This window comes from Leucopleurus acutus (genome assembly GCF_964270905.1).
Source record: "Leucopleurus acutus genome assembly, chromosome: X".
Lineage (NCBI taxonomy): Eukaryota > Metazoa > Chordata > Mammalia > Artiodactyla > Delphinidae > Leucopleurus > Leucopleurus acutus.
The window spans coordinates 26,316,354-26,336,234 of NC_139148.1; the positions used below are offsets into that span (position 1 = coordinate 26,316,354).

Consider the following 19,881-nt stretch of genomic DNA (forward strand, 5'->3'; position numbering starts at 1 on the left):
CTTCCTTCACTGTGCAAAAGCTTTTTAGTTTATTTTCACTTTTGTTTCCCTTGCCTGAGGAGACAGATCCAAAAAAATATTGCTAAGACCCAAGGTCAGAGAGCATACTGCCTGTGTTTTCTCTAAGAGTGTTATGGTTCCAGGTCTTGCATTTAAGTTTTTAATCTATTTGGAGTTTATTTTTATATATGGTGTGAGAAAGTAGTCCAGTTTGATTCTCTTGCATGGAGCTTTTTTATTTTCCCAACACCATGGCTGATGTTTTAATAATAGATTTCTTCGTGTATTTTGGAATTTTCCCTTCCAGACTCATTTTCCATTAAGCCAATAGCCCTAGTCAGCACGTAGACAATTGCTTGTTTTCCAGTACCCTACACAAGCAGGAAAGCACTACCTAGCCCCTGGCTTCAGACACTGACAGTCTTCCTGATCTTACACCAAGCACTTCGAATCCCTTTCCTCTGCAGGAGTCAGCTCCGGCCACCACTCCTGCTCCCTGACACACACAGAAAAATGACTCACAATCCATCATGCCTGTGGCCTCAAATCCTGCTTAGCCATGCATTTCTGTTTCTGTCCACGTTGATGCTATTCTCTGTCTGAGTTAGCATGTGTTGTTTTGGTTTTCTCTTTTTATGTTTTGCCTGTTATCCTCTGTTAGGGACAGAGGTGATTTTTTTTTTTAACAATGTAGTTTATTTATTTATTTATTTATTTATGGCTGCGTTGGGTCTTTGTTGCTGTGTGCAGGCTTCAGTAGTTGTGGCTCGCGGGCTCAGTAGTTGTGGCTCACGGGCTTAGTTGCTCCACAGCAGGCATGTGGGATCTTCCCGGACCAGGCTCAAACCCATGTCCCCTGCATTGGCAGGTGGATTTTTAACCACTGCGCCACCAGGGAAGCCCCAGGACAGGTGATTTTTAAAGTGCAAACTCATCCATCTCTGTTGATAGGGATGTTTACTTCTTTTTTATCACCAAGAATATTAACATCTCTGGGTCCTTATTTCATTGTTAGTAAAAAGAAATTGGGACACCTGATGCTTCAGTTGTTTTGAGACTTTAAACTCATATTAAACTGCTAAAATTTGTCCCACTCTTTTTTTTAAAAATAAACATTTATTTATTTATGGCTACGTTGGGTCTTCGTTGCTGCGTGCGGGCTTTCTCTAGTTGCGGCAAGCAGGGGCTACTCTTCGTTGCGGTACGCAGGCTTTTCATTGCGGTGGCTTCTCTTGTTGCGGAGCATGGGCACTAGGCCCGTGGGAGGGCTTCAGTAGTTGTGGCACACGGGCTTAGTAGTTGTGGCATGCGGGCTCAGTAGTTGTGGCTCGTGGGCTCTAGAGTGCAGGCTCAGTAGTTGTGGCACACAGGCTTAGTTGCTCCATGGCATGTGGAATCTTCCCAGACCAGGGCTCAAACCCATGTCCCCTGCATTGGCAGGCGGATTCTTAACCATTGTGCCACCAGGGAAGCCCTGTACCACTCTTTATAGTTGGAAAATTTTCTTAGTGGTGGAAGATACTGAAGCAAAATAGACCAAGGATTACCAAAATAGAACGAGTAGTTCTGCCTTCCCTCTGCCATCTGTGCACTGTCTTCCCCAAGCTGTGCTTTTCCCTTCCTTGTTCATCTTCTTTTTCTAAATGTTATTTCACGAAACAAAATTCTTTTGGGGGCCTTTAATCTGATTATGAACGTGAGCTTACTTTGGATTTGAGACTTCCACGTTCTGTATTCTGTCACTAGGATATAAGTTCCCTGAGGTCAGAATATTTATCTGTCTTGTTCACCACTCTATCCCAGAGGCTGGCACATAGCAGACACTTAATAAATATTGTTTATATACCAAATCCTATGTTATGCCATTTTTGTCTATTTAAACATGAGCTTCAAAGAGGATTCCTTATATCCCCCCATTGTTTTCTTTGAATGTCCTTTTTCTCCTATCGTTTGTATGACTTGTGATTATAGTGTTAAATTTTTGTTTTTGGAGTTTTTCAGCCCTCTTCAGCCAGATATTCCATTTCAGGTATATGTCTCATATATTAGTTAACTGTTGCTGCATAACAATATTACCACTGATGTAAGCGGCTTAAAACCTTACCCATTTATTATCTTATAGTTTCCACGGGTCAGGAGTCCAGGCAAAGCTTAGCTGGATCCTCTGCTCAAGGTCTCACCAGGCTGCAGTCAAGGTGTAGGCTGAGGCTACAGTGTCATCTGAGGCTCCATCTGCTTCCAGGTTCACTCAGATTATTGGCCAGATTTGGTTCCTTGTGGTTGTAGGACTGGGGGTTTCAGTTTCTTGCTAGCAGTCAGCCAGAGGCTGCCCTTAGCTCCTAGAGGCCGCCTGAAGTTCCTTCCCATGTGAGGACTTAACACCAGCAAGGGAGGGAGAGAGTCCAGAAAACAGGTGTGGTAATCTTATGCAACGTAATCATATGCACATCATCACATACGTCCCATCACCTTTGACATGTCCTGTTGGTTAGAAGCAAGTCATAGTCCCACCTCACTCAAAGGGAAAGGATCATGGAAGGCCATGAACAGCAGGAGGCGAGGATCATGGGGGCCTATAAACATTGTTTATGGACTTTTCTAAGGTAGTTTCTTGGAAAGTGTACTTTCTGAGCAATAAGTGCTTTTAATTTTAATTCCCTAACTGGTTATCAAAGTATTAATGATACAGATTACATTTCATAAATGCTTCCCCAATTCAACTCTGTGCTCCTGTTCTCTTTTCTTTGCAAATAAAAATGCTGTAGAGTTAGATTTTGCATTTGTAATTATACAGAAGTTAAGTACAATATAAGTTACATATGTAGTGTTACATATTACTGTAGCATACACAAAACTAAGTTTACTGTGCCTAGTGGTTGATTTTAAGGAATTTAAGGATAATCTTAATTTTACATAATTTTTCTTCACACTTACTGATTTTTTTTTTTTTTTTTTGCGGTACGCGGGAGTCTCACTGTTGTGGCCTCTCCCGTTGCGGAGCACAGGCTCCGGACGCGCAGGCTCAGCGGCCACGGCTCACCAGCCCAGCCGCCCCGCGGCACGTGGGATCTTCCCGGACCGGGGCACGAACCTGTGTCCCCTGCATCGGCAGGCAGACTCTCAACCACTGCGCCACCAGGGAAGCCCCACACTTACTGATTTTAACCATAACTGCATTGTAAGATACATCCTGCATCCTGAAATATCTACTTTATACAGATACTGTTCATGGCAGTGGCATTCATGTCAAGGAGCTTTTGAGGGAAAGTATGTTTGCCTGCTATGACATTATATCAGATCTACTTGATTATTTTTAATCTAATCTTTGCAGAGCCTGTTCCTTAGCCTTTCACTTTCCAGGCTATGTGTCTAGTTTTTGAGTAATTTATTTCTCTTGTCCGGTTATCATAGAACTTCTTCTTTTTACCCTCTCATTTCTATTGTGTTTTTCTTAGAGAACCACTATTAGGTTTGTGTGCAGCTTTCCCAGTGCATCGTGACTTAGAATAAGGGTTGATTCATATTTATAGTTGATGAGCTGAAGTATTGAATGTTTATATTTATGATATAATTGACAGTAACTTATTTGATAGCAAGTAGACAGTCACCTTCTATCTATCATTTTAGGTTTCCATTCCTGTACTCTTTTCTGCTCATCTTCAAAGCATTATACCATCTTCCACTTTATCTCCTGCCTCTGGATTCAGAAGACTACATCTTTTGTGAATTTGGAGATTTCTCTTACTTTTATTAATTTTTAAAAGCTATACCAAGTATTATATCCTGTACCAAAATTATATACTTCTTTCAGATAAGTGTTTTTTATATTGAACCTACTTCTTCATTCAGTAACAAAACACTCCTGTGTACTCCTGATGACCAAATTTAGAATAATTTTCTTCTGGAGCCTTGACAGTGGCTTTGTATTTTTTTCCTATTGTTTTAATCTAAAATAATGCCGTCTGGTCCTCAACCAGTTACCTTTAATGAAAACCCTGATTTTCCCTTTACTGCAACCACATTGCTTCCTCTCAAAAAAAAATTGAGCATGTAAACATCCTGCACTTTTCAGTGGAAATGAGGTACATCGGCATTTGATTTCCCAAAATATAAAGTTCCACTAGCTGGTAGCTGCAAGACCACTCCACTAGACTTCTAGCTCAGTGGCTTTTTAAAATTCATTACTTACTCACCTAACACTATTGGAAATATACACATTTCGTGGTTAGATGCCATGTAGGACCAGTGTCTTTTTGAGAGTATAGAACATCTGTTTTTCCATTTAGATCTAGAACTGTGCTGTCCGATATGGTAGCCACTAGCCACACGTGACTACTGAGCACTTGAAATGTGGCTAGTCCAAATTGAGATGTGCTGTAAGCATAAACGATATACCTGATACCAAAGACTTAGTGAAATATACACAAATAAAAGATCTCGAGTTTTATATTGATTACATGTTGCAGTGATAATGTTTTTTAATATATTGGGTTAAGCAAAATATATTACGATTAATCTAACCTTTTTAAATATGGTAACTAGAAAATTTAAATTACATGTGTGGCTCACATTATATTTCTATTAAACAGCACTGTTCTAGAAAATCTTATATATTTTCTAGCCTCTGGCAGCTACTATCTCTGAATTGTTCGCTTCCAAAGGATGTGTGAGAGTTGAACTATTGTCTCCAAAAGCAAACAATTTACTTAGTTCTCCTTGATGGTCCCACTCTGTACCTAAATATATAATATATCAAAACTAGGAAGTGTATTAAGAACTTTCTTTTTTGGGGCGGGAGAAACATTGGGTTAGAGTCCCTTGTCAGGTGTTTGCTGAATTGTCTTTGTCCCATTTTTAAAGTCTGGTTATATTTGCACAGGATGTCAAATCTGTTCCTCAAATAATTTTTTATAGCTGAAAATTCACTGTATAAAAAGAGCAACTGCGATGTTTTGCCAGCTGTGCAGTAGCATATAGTGACCTGTTCTCATAGCAGCTGTGAACGATAGGATGTATCAACATATTCAGCATCTAGTTTGTTTACATCCTGAAAACTGATGGCAAGAAAGGGTAACCATTTGTAATTCAATTAATTTAATTGGGGACAGGGAGGCAGGCGACATATAAAAAACATTCTGCTTCCTACACTTCTACCTGATGTTTTGGTTTGGGGTGACTCTGTGGAAGGAATTTACATTAATAATGTATATGAAGAAAAAAAGAAAGAAAGAAAATAATCTATATGAATGAAACATCAGAACCAAAAAACTTTTTTTTTTGGAATTCCTAATGGTTTGTGCTGATACTTCTTTTGCCCCCAGAATCTTTCTATAAACATCTTTATTGAGATGTAATTCCCATAGCACATGATTCACTCTTTTAAGGTATGTAATTCAGTGTTCTTTAGTATATTCACAAAGTTGTGCAGCCATCACCACAGTCTAACTTTAGAACATTTTTATCACCCCAAAGAATAACTGCATCACCTCAACCCTAAGCAAGCACTAAACAACTCTTTGTCTCGCTGGATTTGCTTATTCTGGACATTTCATGTAAATGGAGTCATACAATATATGGTCTTTCACTTAGCATAATGTTTTCAAGATTCATCCAGGGCTTCCCTGGTGGCGCAGTGGTTGATAGTCCTCCTGCCGATACAGGGGACACGGGTTCGTGCCCCGGTCTGGGAAGATCCCACATGCCGCGGAGCGGCTGGGCCCGTGAGCCATGGCCGCTGAGCCTGCGCGTCCGGAGCCTGTGCTCCACAACGGGAGAGGCCACAACAGTGAGAGGCCCACGTACAGCAAAAAAAAAAAAAAAAAAAGATTCATCCATGTTGTAGCAGAATTTCATGGCCGAATAATTTTCCACTGTGGGGATATACTACATTTTATTTACCCATACATCAGTCAATGGAATTTGGCTGATACTTTTTTAACACTTAAAGAATTAAAGAAGCTACTATTTGCATTCAGTAAGAACCTTCCTGTGTACTCCTGTATACTTCCTGTATACTCCTGTATACTTCCTGTATTGAGCCTCATCGTAATTTCTTTAGGTAACTGTTGTTATAGTCACCACCATTATATAGGTGAATAAATGGAGTCTCAGAAAGCCTAACTAATTTGCCTAAGATCACATAGCAGTTAAGAACTAGAGCTCAGACTCAAACCAGTTCATCTGACTCCAAGCCCCATCTCTTGGTGATTTTGTTGGAAAGAATCATTACTTTGTAGTTAGCTTCTTTGCTAACTTTTTTTTGTGGTTGCTAGATTTAATATAATGTTAGCTATGGGAAATGGGCTTGAAAAAACTCTCAGGGTGGCCTTTCCCAATAACTTTGTGGATAAGATGGGAATGTACTCTGGGTGATAATATACCTCAGTAGTTTAGCAACAGATAGAACAATTGTATAAGAAGCAAATTGCTCAACACATTGATGTCCACCTACGGGCACAGGTCCAAGGGTGTACTGGCGGACTCTCTTCTCTGTCTCATTAAAAACTTCTGTAATGCCCTAGATAAATAATGTTTGTAGTAAAAGACCTAGTTTATGATATTTGTAGAAGTCCCAATGTTGAAATTTTTGAATTTTATCCATCTGGTAGTGTCATACACAGAGAATATGCTCAATAAAAACTTTTTATTGTGATAACATATATTCTCTCTCGGATTCCTTTATTCCCATAGGGTTCCGTAGCTATAGCCGGTGCTGTTATTCGCTGGCTAAGGGACAATCTTGGAATTATAAAGACCTCTGAGGAAATTGGTGAGTATGTTCTAACAAAGGGCTAGAGTCTAAATAATAAGAATTTTAAATATTTTACCCTTGCAATCTGTTAATACATGTGCTTTGCCCCGTATGTGACATTAAACTATATGAATCCCTATTATGAGCTTGATTTTACACATAAAAGATTATTTTGTGAAGATTTATAAAGCAACAAATTAACATAATTAGTGGGGGTTATTAATAAACTGGCACGGTAGGGCATAAAAATCACCCAAGTGTAAAAGTGAACACCAAAGATGGCCAGAATCTGCAGTTAAATTTATCTGATGAGAAGAAGCTTTAAGTCTTATTAGAGTGAGAATTAAAACTCCAGTACCTGTAATTTAAGTATTAATATGGCTATTTTCAGACAATGGATAATTATTTTGAACCATCTACTTTAATTTCGCCTGAAGGTGAGACAATCAGGAACACATTTCTGATTAGGGACCCACTGAAGGCCACTTCTTCATCAGCTAGGCAGCAACCTTAAAAATAGTGGAAATAAGCTAAAATACCTTAACAAAACTAATCCAGTTCCTTTATTTCTTGGGCTGGGTTACATTTTACTGGGGGGGTATTCAATGTGGAGAAATTTGCTTTTGTTGCTCCTGGCATTCTGCTGTAATTAGGAACATTTTGCTGTACTAACTAATAGGAAACCAAAAGCTCTGTCCTAATTTTTTAAACACGTGTGTTTATTGACTAAAATAAGTAGCATATAGTAGAGTGATTTTTGTTTGTTTGTTTGTTTTTAACGTTAGAAAAACTTGCTAAAGAAGTAGGTACTTCTTATGGCTGCTATTTCGTCCCAGCATTTTCAGGACTATATGCACCTTATTGGGAGCCCAGTGCAAGAGGGTAAGAATTGAAAATAAGGTATGCTTTTGTCGGTCTTGATTTATTTACTATATTAGCTAATAACTTATTAGTTAACAGTTTTCTATTCTCAAACGATTTTAAAGTATTGAGGAAACCTTTTACACTTGGCAAGTATAATTTCAGAACCTTTAAACTCCAAGAAGTTGGGAATTTCCCTGGTGGTCTGGTGGTTATGGCTCCAAGCTTCCACTGCAGGGAGCACGGGTTCGATCCCTGGTTGCGGAGCTAAGATCCTGCATGCCATGCGGCATGGCCAAAAAAAAAAAAAAAAAAAAAAACACCTCCAAGAAGTTATAAATCATCTGACAAATAAGCCCCTGCCATATTCATATTCATGTTAGTGTTATTAGCTTTTATCTTCAAGGCACCTGCAAGTTATGTCTCAAAGGGACACCATCTAGATGAATATTGATTTGGTTTTATATTATTGTCATCTATCCGGATAGATCTTGAACTTTTTCACATGTGGATGCAGCATTGTAGACTATAAGGACTTTCCAAGCTACTTAATGTTTATGTCCAGTTTTGTTTTTTTTAATGTCCATTTCCCGCCCCCCCCCCCCCCGGTACATTTCTACCTACCAAATTCAGTCTTTCCATATTTAGGACATTTCCAGTTGATGACTCATTTATTCCACTCTAATCTTAAAAATCTTTGTATTTTTAGGATCATCTGTGGGCTCACTCAGTTCACCAATAAATGCCATATTGCTTTTGCTGCATTAGAAGCTGTTTGTTTCCAAACTCGAGAGGTAATAAATATGAGCCCTTTTCTTGTACTTAATCCACCTTTATTATTCCTAAACAAATTATATATTAATGCCAGAAATTTATTACAATTTATAAGCTTACTAAATATTTAATCAAAAATTAAGCCTGCCTAAACATTAATGTAATAACTGCAAGTTTTGGTTCTTTTCCCAGCTGTCATTACTTTCTAAGTTCCTGTTAGCTGCCAGGCGCTGGGCATTTTACAGTTGAGGGGATGCTGAGTGGTGCATATTAGGCAAAGGGGATAGTTACACAAACATAGGCACCATGGCAGGAAATCAGGGTGCAAAACAGAATTGTTTGGCTTGACTGGATATAGGGGTGAGTGCAGAGGTGTGGTGAGAGAAAAGGTTGGTTGTAACCAGATCAAGGAGGGCCTAGAAGACCAGCCTAAGAAATCTAAATTTTTATTCTACAGGCTTTGGGGAGCTTTTGAGTGTTTTTGAGTAGAAGATGGCTATTTTCAGAGATGTTACTATGGAGTACTTTAATTATGTTCATTGCATTGGTTTATTTAAGATTTTGGATGCCATGAACCGCGACTGCGGAATTCCTCTCAGCCATTTGCAGGTAGACGGAGGAATGACCAACAACAAAATTCTGATGCAGCTACAAGCAGACATTCTGTATATCCCAGTAGGTTAGTAAGCCTTCATTCCTTTAAACTCCAAGACTAATGTTTCTTCGGAAGAACTGGCTTTTTTAGGCATATGTAACTGCAAAGATACTGATGTAGCTCTCTCCCCTCAGTGAAGCCCTCGATGCCCGAAACCACTGCTCTGGGAGCTGCCATGGCAGCAGGGGCTGCAGAAGGGGTTGGCGTTTGGAGTCTGGAACCTGAGGACTTGTCAGCTGTCACAATGGAGCGGTTTGAACCTCAGATCAACGCTGAGGGTACTTGTTTTTTAAAATTTTTTTTAATTGAAGTATAGTTGATTTACAATGTTGTGTTAGTTTCAGATGTACAGCAAAGTGATTCAGTTATACATACATGTATATCTATTTTTTTTTCAGATTCTTTTCCCTTACAGGTTATTATAAAATATTGAGCCTAGTTCCCTGTGCTATACAGTAGTTCCTTTTTGGTGAGGGTACTTGTAAAGATTGAAGATTGGTATACTGTGAAAAGTGAGAGAGAGTTTGCTTTTCTGTTTATTCATAAGTTGAGAAAGTAAATAAGATAGCAAATGCTACTGTTTCAGGTTTGGCTACTAAGCATATTTGGATACACTGAATGAATGTGAATGAGAGGAATGGTTCCCTATTAAAAAAAAAACAAACTTCTATAATCACTTTTTTACCATTCACTTCTAGTGTTTACAGTCCTTTCATGTAGGAGGATAACACTGCCACACTATCAGTTCTAGCTTGTTAGTGTAGCCTTTCCTGACAGTGACAAGGGAGATATATCGGCCACCGACTCCTCATGTCTGCATCGGATCATCTTTGGTGCCAGTGGCCAGTTTTAGGACAGGATTATGTGGGGTAAGCGATATTCTGATAACTTTTAAACACAGCAGGGCTAGCCTGACAAAAGCAGCAACAATTTAAATAAATGAGCATTAAATATTTGACTTGATGTCGTAATAAACAAAGCTAAGCCACAAGCTCTGACCTGTATTAAATTTGTGTATGAAAATAAGGTTTTAAATACTGAATTTGGTTTTAAACCTTTTTAAAAACCTGTGTATGAAAATAAGGTTTTAAGTACTGAATTTGGTTTTAAACCTTTTTAAAAACCTGTGTATGAAAATAAGGTTTTAAGTACTGAATTTGGTTTTAAACCTTTTTAAAAACCTGTGTATGTAAATAAGGTTTTAAATACTGAATTTGGTTTTAAACCTTTTTAAAAACCTGTGTATAAAATAACGTCAAAGTGGATTTTGTATGATATCCCAAGCTCCTCCACCCTCCCAAAAAGAGAAAATAGGTCAAGTAGGATTCCCCTTTCTAATTCATCACCACTTGCTTGTGAATGGCCTGGTCTTAGCAGGTAGCCTGTTTCCCCATCTCCCTTCATCGTGCAGACCAGGCTGAATTTCCCTCCAACTTCCAAGCAAGCTTCTCTCCCAGTCACTGGTAGTCACTAGCAATGGTACTCTCCGGAGTCTGAGTCCTGGTAAAACTCCATGTCAGCTTAATACAGTGTAACAAACATCAGTTTAATATGTGTAACAATTTGTCAAGAATGCTGAGTGAGGGACTTCCCTGGCAGTCCAGTGGTTCAGACTCCATGCTTCAAATGCAGGGGGCACAGGTTCGATCCCTGGTCGGATCCCACATGCTGCATAGCGCAGCAAAAAAAAAAAGAACGCTGAGTGAACATAAGTGTGGTACTTAGAACATCTCAGTAAACTGCCTTTCTTATGTGTGGTTTTCCTACCTTCTATGTCTAGAAAGTGAAATTCGTTATTCTACGTGGAAGAAAGCTGTGATGAAGTCAATGGGTTGGGTTACAACTCAGTCTTCAGAAAGTGGTAAAAATGTTTTTATTATTATTGCCACTTTGCCCTAGTATGTGAAATCGCTTCTTTAAGTATCTGGCCATTTATACGTAGCAAGGCTGCTCTGAAGAAGAGCGTTATTGTAAGTTATAGTTTCTAATGTTTTGAAAACACTTTAAAGTTCTAAACATAACATGTAAATTATCATGTTGATATACATACTTAACTCTGTCCTGCCATATCTTTCCTTATTAGTTTATTCCTGGTACTTCAATTGATAACTTAGTTTTCTAAAAGTAAAATTATCTCTAGTTTCTTCTTAATGAAAAAAAAAAATCAACTAGACTTTTTTTTTTCTTCTTCTTCTTAGTGTCTGACTTTGCCTTTCTGGGGGGCTGTCTTCATGACTTGAACCAACCGAAAGCTGTATTAATTTCAGAATATATTTCACTACTTCCTAGACTGCTTCCAAGCCCTTAGTGAGTGTATGTTATGAGAACTCATTTGAATCAGGGGAAGAAAAGTACCAAACATAGTAAATTAGAAATGTCATAATTGGCAAATGCTCTTGGCAGAAAATAGAGGACTATTTTTTTTCAACCTCTTAGGTGGGAAGGTATTGCCTTAAGTAAACTATTTAATTATAAACAGCCCTGAGCTGCCTTTAATGTAGAAACAGCCTTAAACATGCCTTTAATATGGCATAATATTTTAATTCTTTGCTAAATGCAAGATTTCAAACATAGTGAATGAAACAATGGCCAATAATATATTGAAGTGTATAGTTTAATGGAGAAGAGAATATAAATGAAATATGGCCTGCCTTCCAACCCCAAAGCGAGTATAGAACCACTTTTAATGTATCTGGCTTTTAGGAGAAGCTTCTGGGATCATCTAGTACCACAGATTACTGTGATCTGTATTTTCAGTCCTGGATGTTCCTACTTGAAGCTTTTGTTTATTCTCCTAAATAAGCTTGAAGCTTAATATCCATTTTCTTTAAATCTTTTGTTCTGAGACTCACCTTTCTTTCTAAGATAGTGGCAGAGCCTTTCTTGCTAAGACTGTTTGCAGTTTTGAGACCCTTTATAGCTAAACTTCTCAATCATAGGTATTTTTGTAGCACAGTGCTAGTTGCTTTGAAAGATACAACAGACATGCACTCGATTTATTTTCTGGTTGCCCTTAATTAATGGCTAATGAAAATGAGTTATATGTTTTCTTTGACAAGTTAGATTTTTTTTTAACGGCACAGGGAATTCCCTGATGGTCCAGTGGTTAAGACTACGTACTTCCAATGCAAGGGGCCCGGTTTCAATCCCTGGTCGGGGAACTAAGATCCCGTATGCCACGCGGCATGGCCAAATAAAATAAGATGGCACAATCCTACCTGTGTTCCCGCACTCCACTGCCCCAGCTGCCTCCACGTCAATGCCACACATTCTTCTCCTTACTTGCAGTTGAAGACATAATTTTAATTGCAAAGTTCTTACAAAACCAATTGATCGTTTTCTCTCTGTTTGCTTACCTTACCTGTCAGTGAATTTAAAATGCCAAGAAAAAGTTGATAAAAGAAAATTACATGATTCTATTGTTTCTGCCATCAGCATTGATGATAAAGTAATTTGATTTTTTTGAGAGCTTTTGATTTTTCAAACTTTGTTTTTGTTTCAGTTAGGCTGCAGTGGATTTAAGGCAAAGTTTGAAAAACTTTTTGAGTAGATTTATGAAAAGCACTCATGTATAATATTTGAGAGTCTCTAAACTGTATAATAAACAGGCTAATAATATTCAATTAGTGAAATGCTGATTGTATTCCTTAAGCAGTATAAGCTATATAACGGTATGATTTATCAATAAGCTATCTGATAATAGCAGTACAGACAGACTCTTATTTTGATGATCTTGAAAGGATATTGGAATTGCTACCTCGTCTCTGATCCTCTTTAAATAGGTTTAATTTATGGGAAGAATATTATGTTAGCTTAATTTCCAAAGCGTTTTGCCAGTTTTGAAGCATTAATATTTATTTTCTTGTTTGTAACTATATTTGGAGTGTAAAGAATTTTTAACATACATTCAATATGTTTAAAATGTTGTAGAAGTGATTGGGGGTTTGATATTTTTTGGAGAGAGCTTATCATAAATGATGACTTCTTGGCTCTGTACTCCAAACCCACCAAAATATTTTTTCAAAGAGTGTTAAATATTCTAGATATATAATTTTTATATTCAAGAAAATTATCTATCTATCTATCTATTCTTAAAAGGAAGGGTTTCCAAGAGAATTCAGGTTGGAAAATATCAAAACAATCGTGTTCTCAGGCAATATTTTAAAATGTAGATTAATACAGTTTGGTTTTTTAATTATACTAACATGAATATTCAGGTACATTTCCTTATACACCAAGTCTATTTAAAAAAGAAAATGAAACCAGTAGGGTTTGAAATTCATTTTTAGTAGACGAATATAACTCTTCTCTGATAGCCAAAGGATCTATAATTTGAATTTGAGGGGAATTGGATTGCTTATTTAGTATCTTTTGGGGAAGAATCAAGAAAGCTAAAATCAACAGCCTCCCAAAAAGTTCTCCATCAGCTTTGGCTTTGCCAGTGGAAGGTTTATGTTGGTCTGTATGTTCTATGTTCTTGGCTACTTGTGGCATGCTATCTGTATTGTTTGTTGACTGTCATAAGCCTTGAATATTGATTCTGGTTTTGATTTGAAGTAAGAACTCTTTGCTAGCTTTTATGAATATGCTATTTTTATAACTTTTTTTGCTATCATGTGATTCTTAACACAAATATTGTAATTATGTGTCTCTCTTTTGGTTTGCTTGACTGGAATTCCCTCCTACTTGGATGACCACAGGTGACCCTAGTATCTTCTGTAGTCTACCCTTGGGCTTTTTTATAGTGAGTAGCATGGTAATGTTAATCGGAGCAAGGTACCTCTCAGGTCAGTTCCTCTTTACATTAGACAATTGTATTAGTTAGCATTAATGTATTTGTGTATGACTCAGCAGAAAGTTTTTGGTGTTTTTCCTTCTTCCTATTCTTAGGAACCTGGAAAATCTATTAAAGGTCTAATTAGTTAGACCAATTGATCTTTGGGGGCAGTCAGAATTAAGGACTGTGACTCTGCTTTTATTCTCTTTTTAGTAGATGATGATTTTCTCTGAGGGGCTACATTCTGCTGTCAGCTGCAACAATAAGCACAAGTGAAAGTACTACTGTCAATGTTTAAATGAAAGGACATTTAGAGTGATAGATGAAATTTATACTATTTGAAATCAATTAAATTGGCTTTCAAATGTACATAAGTTGTTTTTCATACTTAATGAAAATCTGCTACACAAGTCTTAATATTTCAATTCTGGTAAGAATTTCAGCCAGAGTATGTTAGCAGAGTTTCTGTGAAACTCTACAGCTAGGGAAAATTTATCATCACTTTTATTTTAGTTAAAAGAATACATTTGGTGAAATGAAGTTTTTTAAGAAGTTATTATTGAAATAAATAGGGGTCGAAATTCAAACTGAAAAAAAAAAAATTCAAACTGAATTATTATTTTGCATATTAACTTATGAATATTCTTATAAGAGTAAAATTGCTCAGTATTTTATAAAACACATTGCATAACCTGTATTAATTTAAATATAATAATCATTTTTGGAAGATGTTGCTGATGATAGCTCTCAGTGTTTCTTCAAATTAATGGCCTAAATGGAAATGACGTATTTCATATGTTGCCAAGAAAGTGAAACATTTTAACAATCTTCCTAATTAAGGAAAGAGTTAAATTATTTTTCTTAATTAATTAGAAGATTACCTGGGTGTAAAATATAAAATTTTTTATTAATATGGGAGAATATCTGTTTATAGAAATCTGACAAGCGTTAATCAGCTTGACATCATCACCAAAGTGCTATATATAAATATGGAATGAAAAGTTATTTACATCAGCAGAAATGGGATGAAAATTATTTACATTAGCAGAACATTAAATTATCTTTTAATTAATGATAAAACTTGGGTTACTTGCATGAGAATTTAAAATTAGATTGCCTTTTTCTGTATTCTTCATGTTCCCGATAAATTTGTTCAAATCTTCTACTTCCATAATAATCATACCTTATGTTGGTATTAGTGCTTTATACCTTACAAAGGGCTTCTGTATACATAAATCTATACAGAATTAGCAGATGCTTATTTTCTTTCTGCTTCTTGGGAATGTTTGGTGGAACAGTCCAAATATTCCCCAGAAGAACTGTAGTTTAAATTAATTTTTTAAAAAAATGCTGTTTGAGGAAAAGTTCTATTTTTTTTCTTTACCGTGAGTTTTTTTGGCTGCATAATGATGGTCTGGAAAAGGAAAGAAAATAACATTGCAGCTGAATGTTTTCATTGATTTTTTTTTTCACCTTCTGTTTCCCCTTTGATACCAGTACCAGAATGAAAAGGCTTGGTCTATGAAAATTAGGATATGTAGCATATCTCTAAGCTAAAGGATACAGTAAGTGTCCAAATTCCTAGGCTTCCAAAATAGATATGATTGCCATCTTTAGGATCTCTCTTGGTAACATATGCTGAGATTTGAGAAGAATTGGGATGGCTTGCCTTGGTAAACAGTTAGCAATAGTGTTTATTTGCTAATTTTGGAATTGGATCAGTTATATTTGTTGCATTTTTACCTGTGAAGCAATATTTAAGAATCATATGGAATTTCTAGCTCAATAAATTATTGAATTGTCTTCATTGTTTTAACTCCTGAATTGCATGTATTTTATTACTGACATATATGATTTTTGTCCCCCATTTTAGGTATGCCATAAATACTACCAACTCATGGATTCCAAAGATGCGAGCTCTTTACCTACCGAGAGAATCCAGTGATTCTGTCTCTTAATGTGATGACACTACTCATAGACTCTGATTTTATTTATAAGCCACTAGCTGCATGACCCTCCAAGTAGACCTGTGGCTTGAAATAAAGTAAATGCAGCAGAAAGAATGCTATAGAAACATTTGGTGTGTTTTTTAACATCGGTAGTTAAGATTGGACCAGCTACCTTTGGGGCTGACCCGCTCCTTTGCCATCATTTCCTGCCTCATTCCCTCTAAGATCTAGGAATAATTCAGATCCTGTCCATTGGAATCTTTTATCATATATATTCAAACTCTGATGGGCCAGGATTTGATTCCTGAACTACACATGCTTGATTAAGGGGCTGTTACTGATGGGCTAAAAATTTGTGACCTTTTGTTTGCTTCTTTTTAACAGACCCCCCTACCCAAAGTCCTCTTTTCTGCATATTAGGGAGACTACAGCATCTTCACTGAATGTTTAAATGGAAGCCTCTACTAAATTCTTAAAATGGAAATTTAGTACCCTCATTGCTTAGGTATTTCGCTGAAAAGTATTTGCCAAAACTGAAAATTCTTCATATATTGTATTTAACGTGGTCTCACTAATTACACTGAATTGCTATCTGGATCTTATAGGGAAGGACACTTTCCTTTTTTTTTCTTTCATCTCTCCTTTTTATATATTTTTTTACTTTGTATGTCTAACATACATGCCTATGTATTTTATATACCGAGGGTAGCCCATTTATAAAAAGAGTACGTGTTCTCACTAATTACACTGAATTTCTGTCTGGATCTTATAGGGAAGAACACTTTCTTTTTTTTCTTTTTGTCTCTCCTTTTTATATTTCTTACTTTGTATGTGTAACATACATGCGTTTATATTTTATATACTGAGGGTAGCCCATTTATAAATTAAGAGCACACTGTATTCGGTAGGTTATAACGGGGCTGGTCTTAAGTGGACCTCTATGTGTATAAATATTTTGGAGAAAACAGCTGTATACATTTTTGGGCAATGGTTATGCATATTATTTACCAGGAGAAACTTTTTCTTAAAGAGCCAACATTTAAAATTTAAGTATATGTCCTATGTCAATAAAAGAAAATATACTTTATTGTGACTATAATTTCTTATACCATACTTTTATATGCTAAAAAAGAAAAGAGAAAAAACTGTGGAATACTACAGCAAACATTGTTTTCAAATACAAGCACTAGTTCATATAAAGTTATTTTTCCTTTGACGTAATTTTACACATATTTAGTATATTTTGAGGGGATGTCAAAAAATGTTAAAATACTTAAGTAGAAAAAAAAGCCAAGAATCTCTTTCTCTCCAAGTATGTTATCAATTGCTGATAAGCAATTAAAATTTCTATTTGAGATAACAGATAGCTATCTCTGCTTATTGTCATATTACAACTGAAAAAAAAAAGGTTTTATTGATAGAAATGGCTTCTAGCAAAACCAAGAATTTCTTTCTGCCCCCCACCGACAACCAAGAATTTCTCAAAAAATTTAATGTTATGTGTTGTAAAAACGTAACCTAATCTAGCTTCTTAATGTCAATTTAAAAATATCTTAAAAGTAATTTGTGTTTACTACAAACAAGAAGATACTGCCTTCTAATTATTTTCTTCAATCAGTGATAAAAATGGGAAAATATTTATATATTAATATAAAAGGTTTTGTTTTGTTTGCAATTAATGTAGCTTTCATTTGCAGTTCTGATTATGCTGTTTCTAAATTATTGAATCTGCTGGGTTTTATTGACGCAGCTGCCACTTTAGTGACGTAAATATTATAGAAAGGTACTATGAAATTATTACTTTGTGGCAAGGATACTTTTAAACATAATTATGTTTCTACAAAGGTAGGTTGAGTTAATGTAAATAGTTGTGAAAATCATTGTTCAAATAATTTTAAGATTACATTAATTTTCTATAAATTGCAATATTTATAAATGTTTGAAATTATACACATTGATATTTAATGATAAATTTACTTAAAATAAATCAACCTTCATTCTTACTTGCATTTCTCATTTACAGACTAGAACTTAGATCAAAGTTAAATTGAGAAAGAAATTGCAGGACATGTGAAGCTCAGCTGTTAGCACTTGATCAGGCACACTCTGAAGAATTAACCGACAGCCGAAGAAGTAGTTTCTGGAATGATGAGCACCTTACTCGTTCTGTTAGAAAAGACTACAGTGTCCCATCTCAGCATCCAGAAAATACCCTGCTGAGGTCAGCAGCCTTTATCAATAGGGTCTTGTGGTCATGGCTAACCATGACCTACTGGTTCCACTCTCTGCTTCAGTTTCTCTCTACCTGGGTGATTTGGTGGAGTGAAGTACACCACTGTTCTCTGAACACAATAGCCAACACCTCAACCTTTTTTTTCTCCAGGTAATCAGTAACATAAGTAATGCATTTTTGCTTCTGTAATAATATCTTAGAATTTTTTAGTGTGTTTCTTTTGAAATGCCTAAAGGTCCGTTCTTTGGCTTATGGGTATTTTGTATCATGTGGGAATGAAGAATGATAGCTATTTAGGAGGGACCACCAATCAAAATATGTCATAGCCCAGAAACTGTAACAGTATTGGCAGTCTAGTCGGTAGTATTTACCTCACAGTGTCTACCTAATCGTAAATAAAAGTTCAAAAATTACTATTTTTATAGCTTTAATGAGTTATAATTGATATACAGAAAACTGTACATATTTAATGTATATACTTTGATGAGTTCAGACATATGCATACACCCATTATCCCATTACCACAATCAAGGTTATAAACATATCTGTCACCTCCAAAATTTTTCTTATGTCCCTTTGCTTGTTGTGTTTGTGTGTTAAGAATGCTTAACATGAGATCTACCCTCTTACATTTTAAATTATTTATTTATTTATTTTTGGCTGCATTGGGTCTTTGTTGCTGCGTGTGGGCTTTCTCTAGTTGTGGTGAGTGGGGGCTACTCTTCGTTGCAGTGCGCGGGCTTCTTATTGCGGTGGCTTCTCTTGTTGTGGAGCACGGGCTCTAGGCGCGCAGGCTTCAGTAGTTGCGGCACACAGGCTCAGTAGTTGTGTCTCTTGGGCTCTAGAGCTCAGACTCAGTAGTTGTGGCGCATGGGCTTAGTTGCTCCGCAGCATGTGGGATCTTCCTGGGCCAGGGCTCGAAGCCATGTCTCCTGCATTGGCAGGCGGATTCTTAACCACTGTGCCACCAGGGAAGCCCTACCCTCTTAAATTTTTAAGTGCACAATACCATATTGTTAACTGTAGGCACTATGTTGTACAACAGATATCTAGAACTTATTCATCTTGTGTAATTAACTTCATATCCACTGAACAACTCCCCATTTCCCCCTCACCCCAGACCCTGCTAGGCACCAATCTCTTTTCTGTTTCTATGAGTTTGACTTTTTAAGACTCCACACATGAAGTAAGATCATGCAGTATTTCTTTCTGTGTCTGGTTTATTTCACTTAGCATAATCTCTTCCAGATCCATCGATGTTGTCACAAATAGTAGAATTTCCTTCTTGTTTTAAGGCTGATCAAGATTCCACTGCATGCATATACCACATTTTCTTTAACCATTCATCTGTCAATGGACATTTGGGTCGTTTCTATATCTTGGCTATTGTGAATAATGCTGCAGTGAACATGGGAGTGTAGATATCTCTTCAAGATCCTGATTTCAATGCTTTTGGATATATACTCAAAAGTGGGATTGCGGGATCATATGGTAGTTCTATTTTTAATTTTTTTGAGGAATCCTCATACTGTTTTCCACAGTGGCTGTACCATTTTACATTCCCACCAACAATGTTACAAGTGTTCCAAAAATTATTTTTTAACTAGAACTTTGTAGTAACTTGTTTTAACTAATAATATTTAAGTAATGAAGTTTACTTGATCCGTTCTAGCAACCTAACAATTTGTAAGGTCACATAACAGGCAATTATTGGAAAACTGAGTGGCTTTTTTAAAACCAACTTGGTTGCTACTTGGTCTATACTTTATAGGTATATATCTTAGTTCTGGTCTTATGATAAAGTATAAATTGTGTTAAGTATCATAGACAAAAAACTCTCGCAAGTGTTTCCAAACATTTCCCTGTCATCAGATTTAGTGA

At 36.4% G+C, this 19,881-nt stretch overlaps 1 protein-coding gene across 4 annotated transcripts in view; it reads left to right on the forward strand.

Annotated features, from left to right (window-relative positions):
• GK (glycerol kinase) overlaps positions 1 to 19,346 on the forward strand; it is a 78,777-nt gene extending 59,431 nt beyond the window's left edge. For 2 of the 4 annotated variants that reach the window (XM_082865190.1, XM_082865191.1), the window contains 7 exons: positions 6,691 to 6,769; positions 7,537 to 7,633; positions 8,322 to 8,406; positions 8,945 to 9,065; positions 9,176 to 9,319; positions 10,822 to 10,902; positions 15,692 to 19,346. In XM_082865190.1, coding sequence (XP_082721316.1) covers positions 6,691 to 6,769; positions 7,537 to 7,633; positions 8,322 to 8,406; positions 8,945 to 9,065; positions 9,176 to 9,319; positions 10,822 to 10,902; positions 15,692 to 15,702 — 618 coding nt within the window. In that variant the 3' untranslated portion in view covers positions 15,703 to 19,346. The other 2 variants (XM_082865192.1, XM_082865193.1) reach the window with 1 other exon arrangement.
• Positions 19,347 to 19,881: the final 535 nt, after the last annotated feature.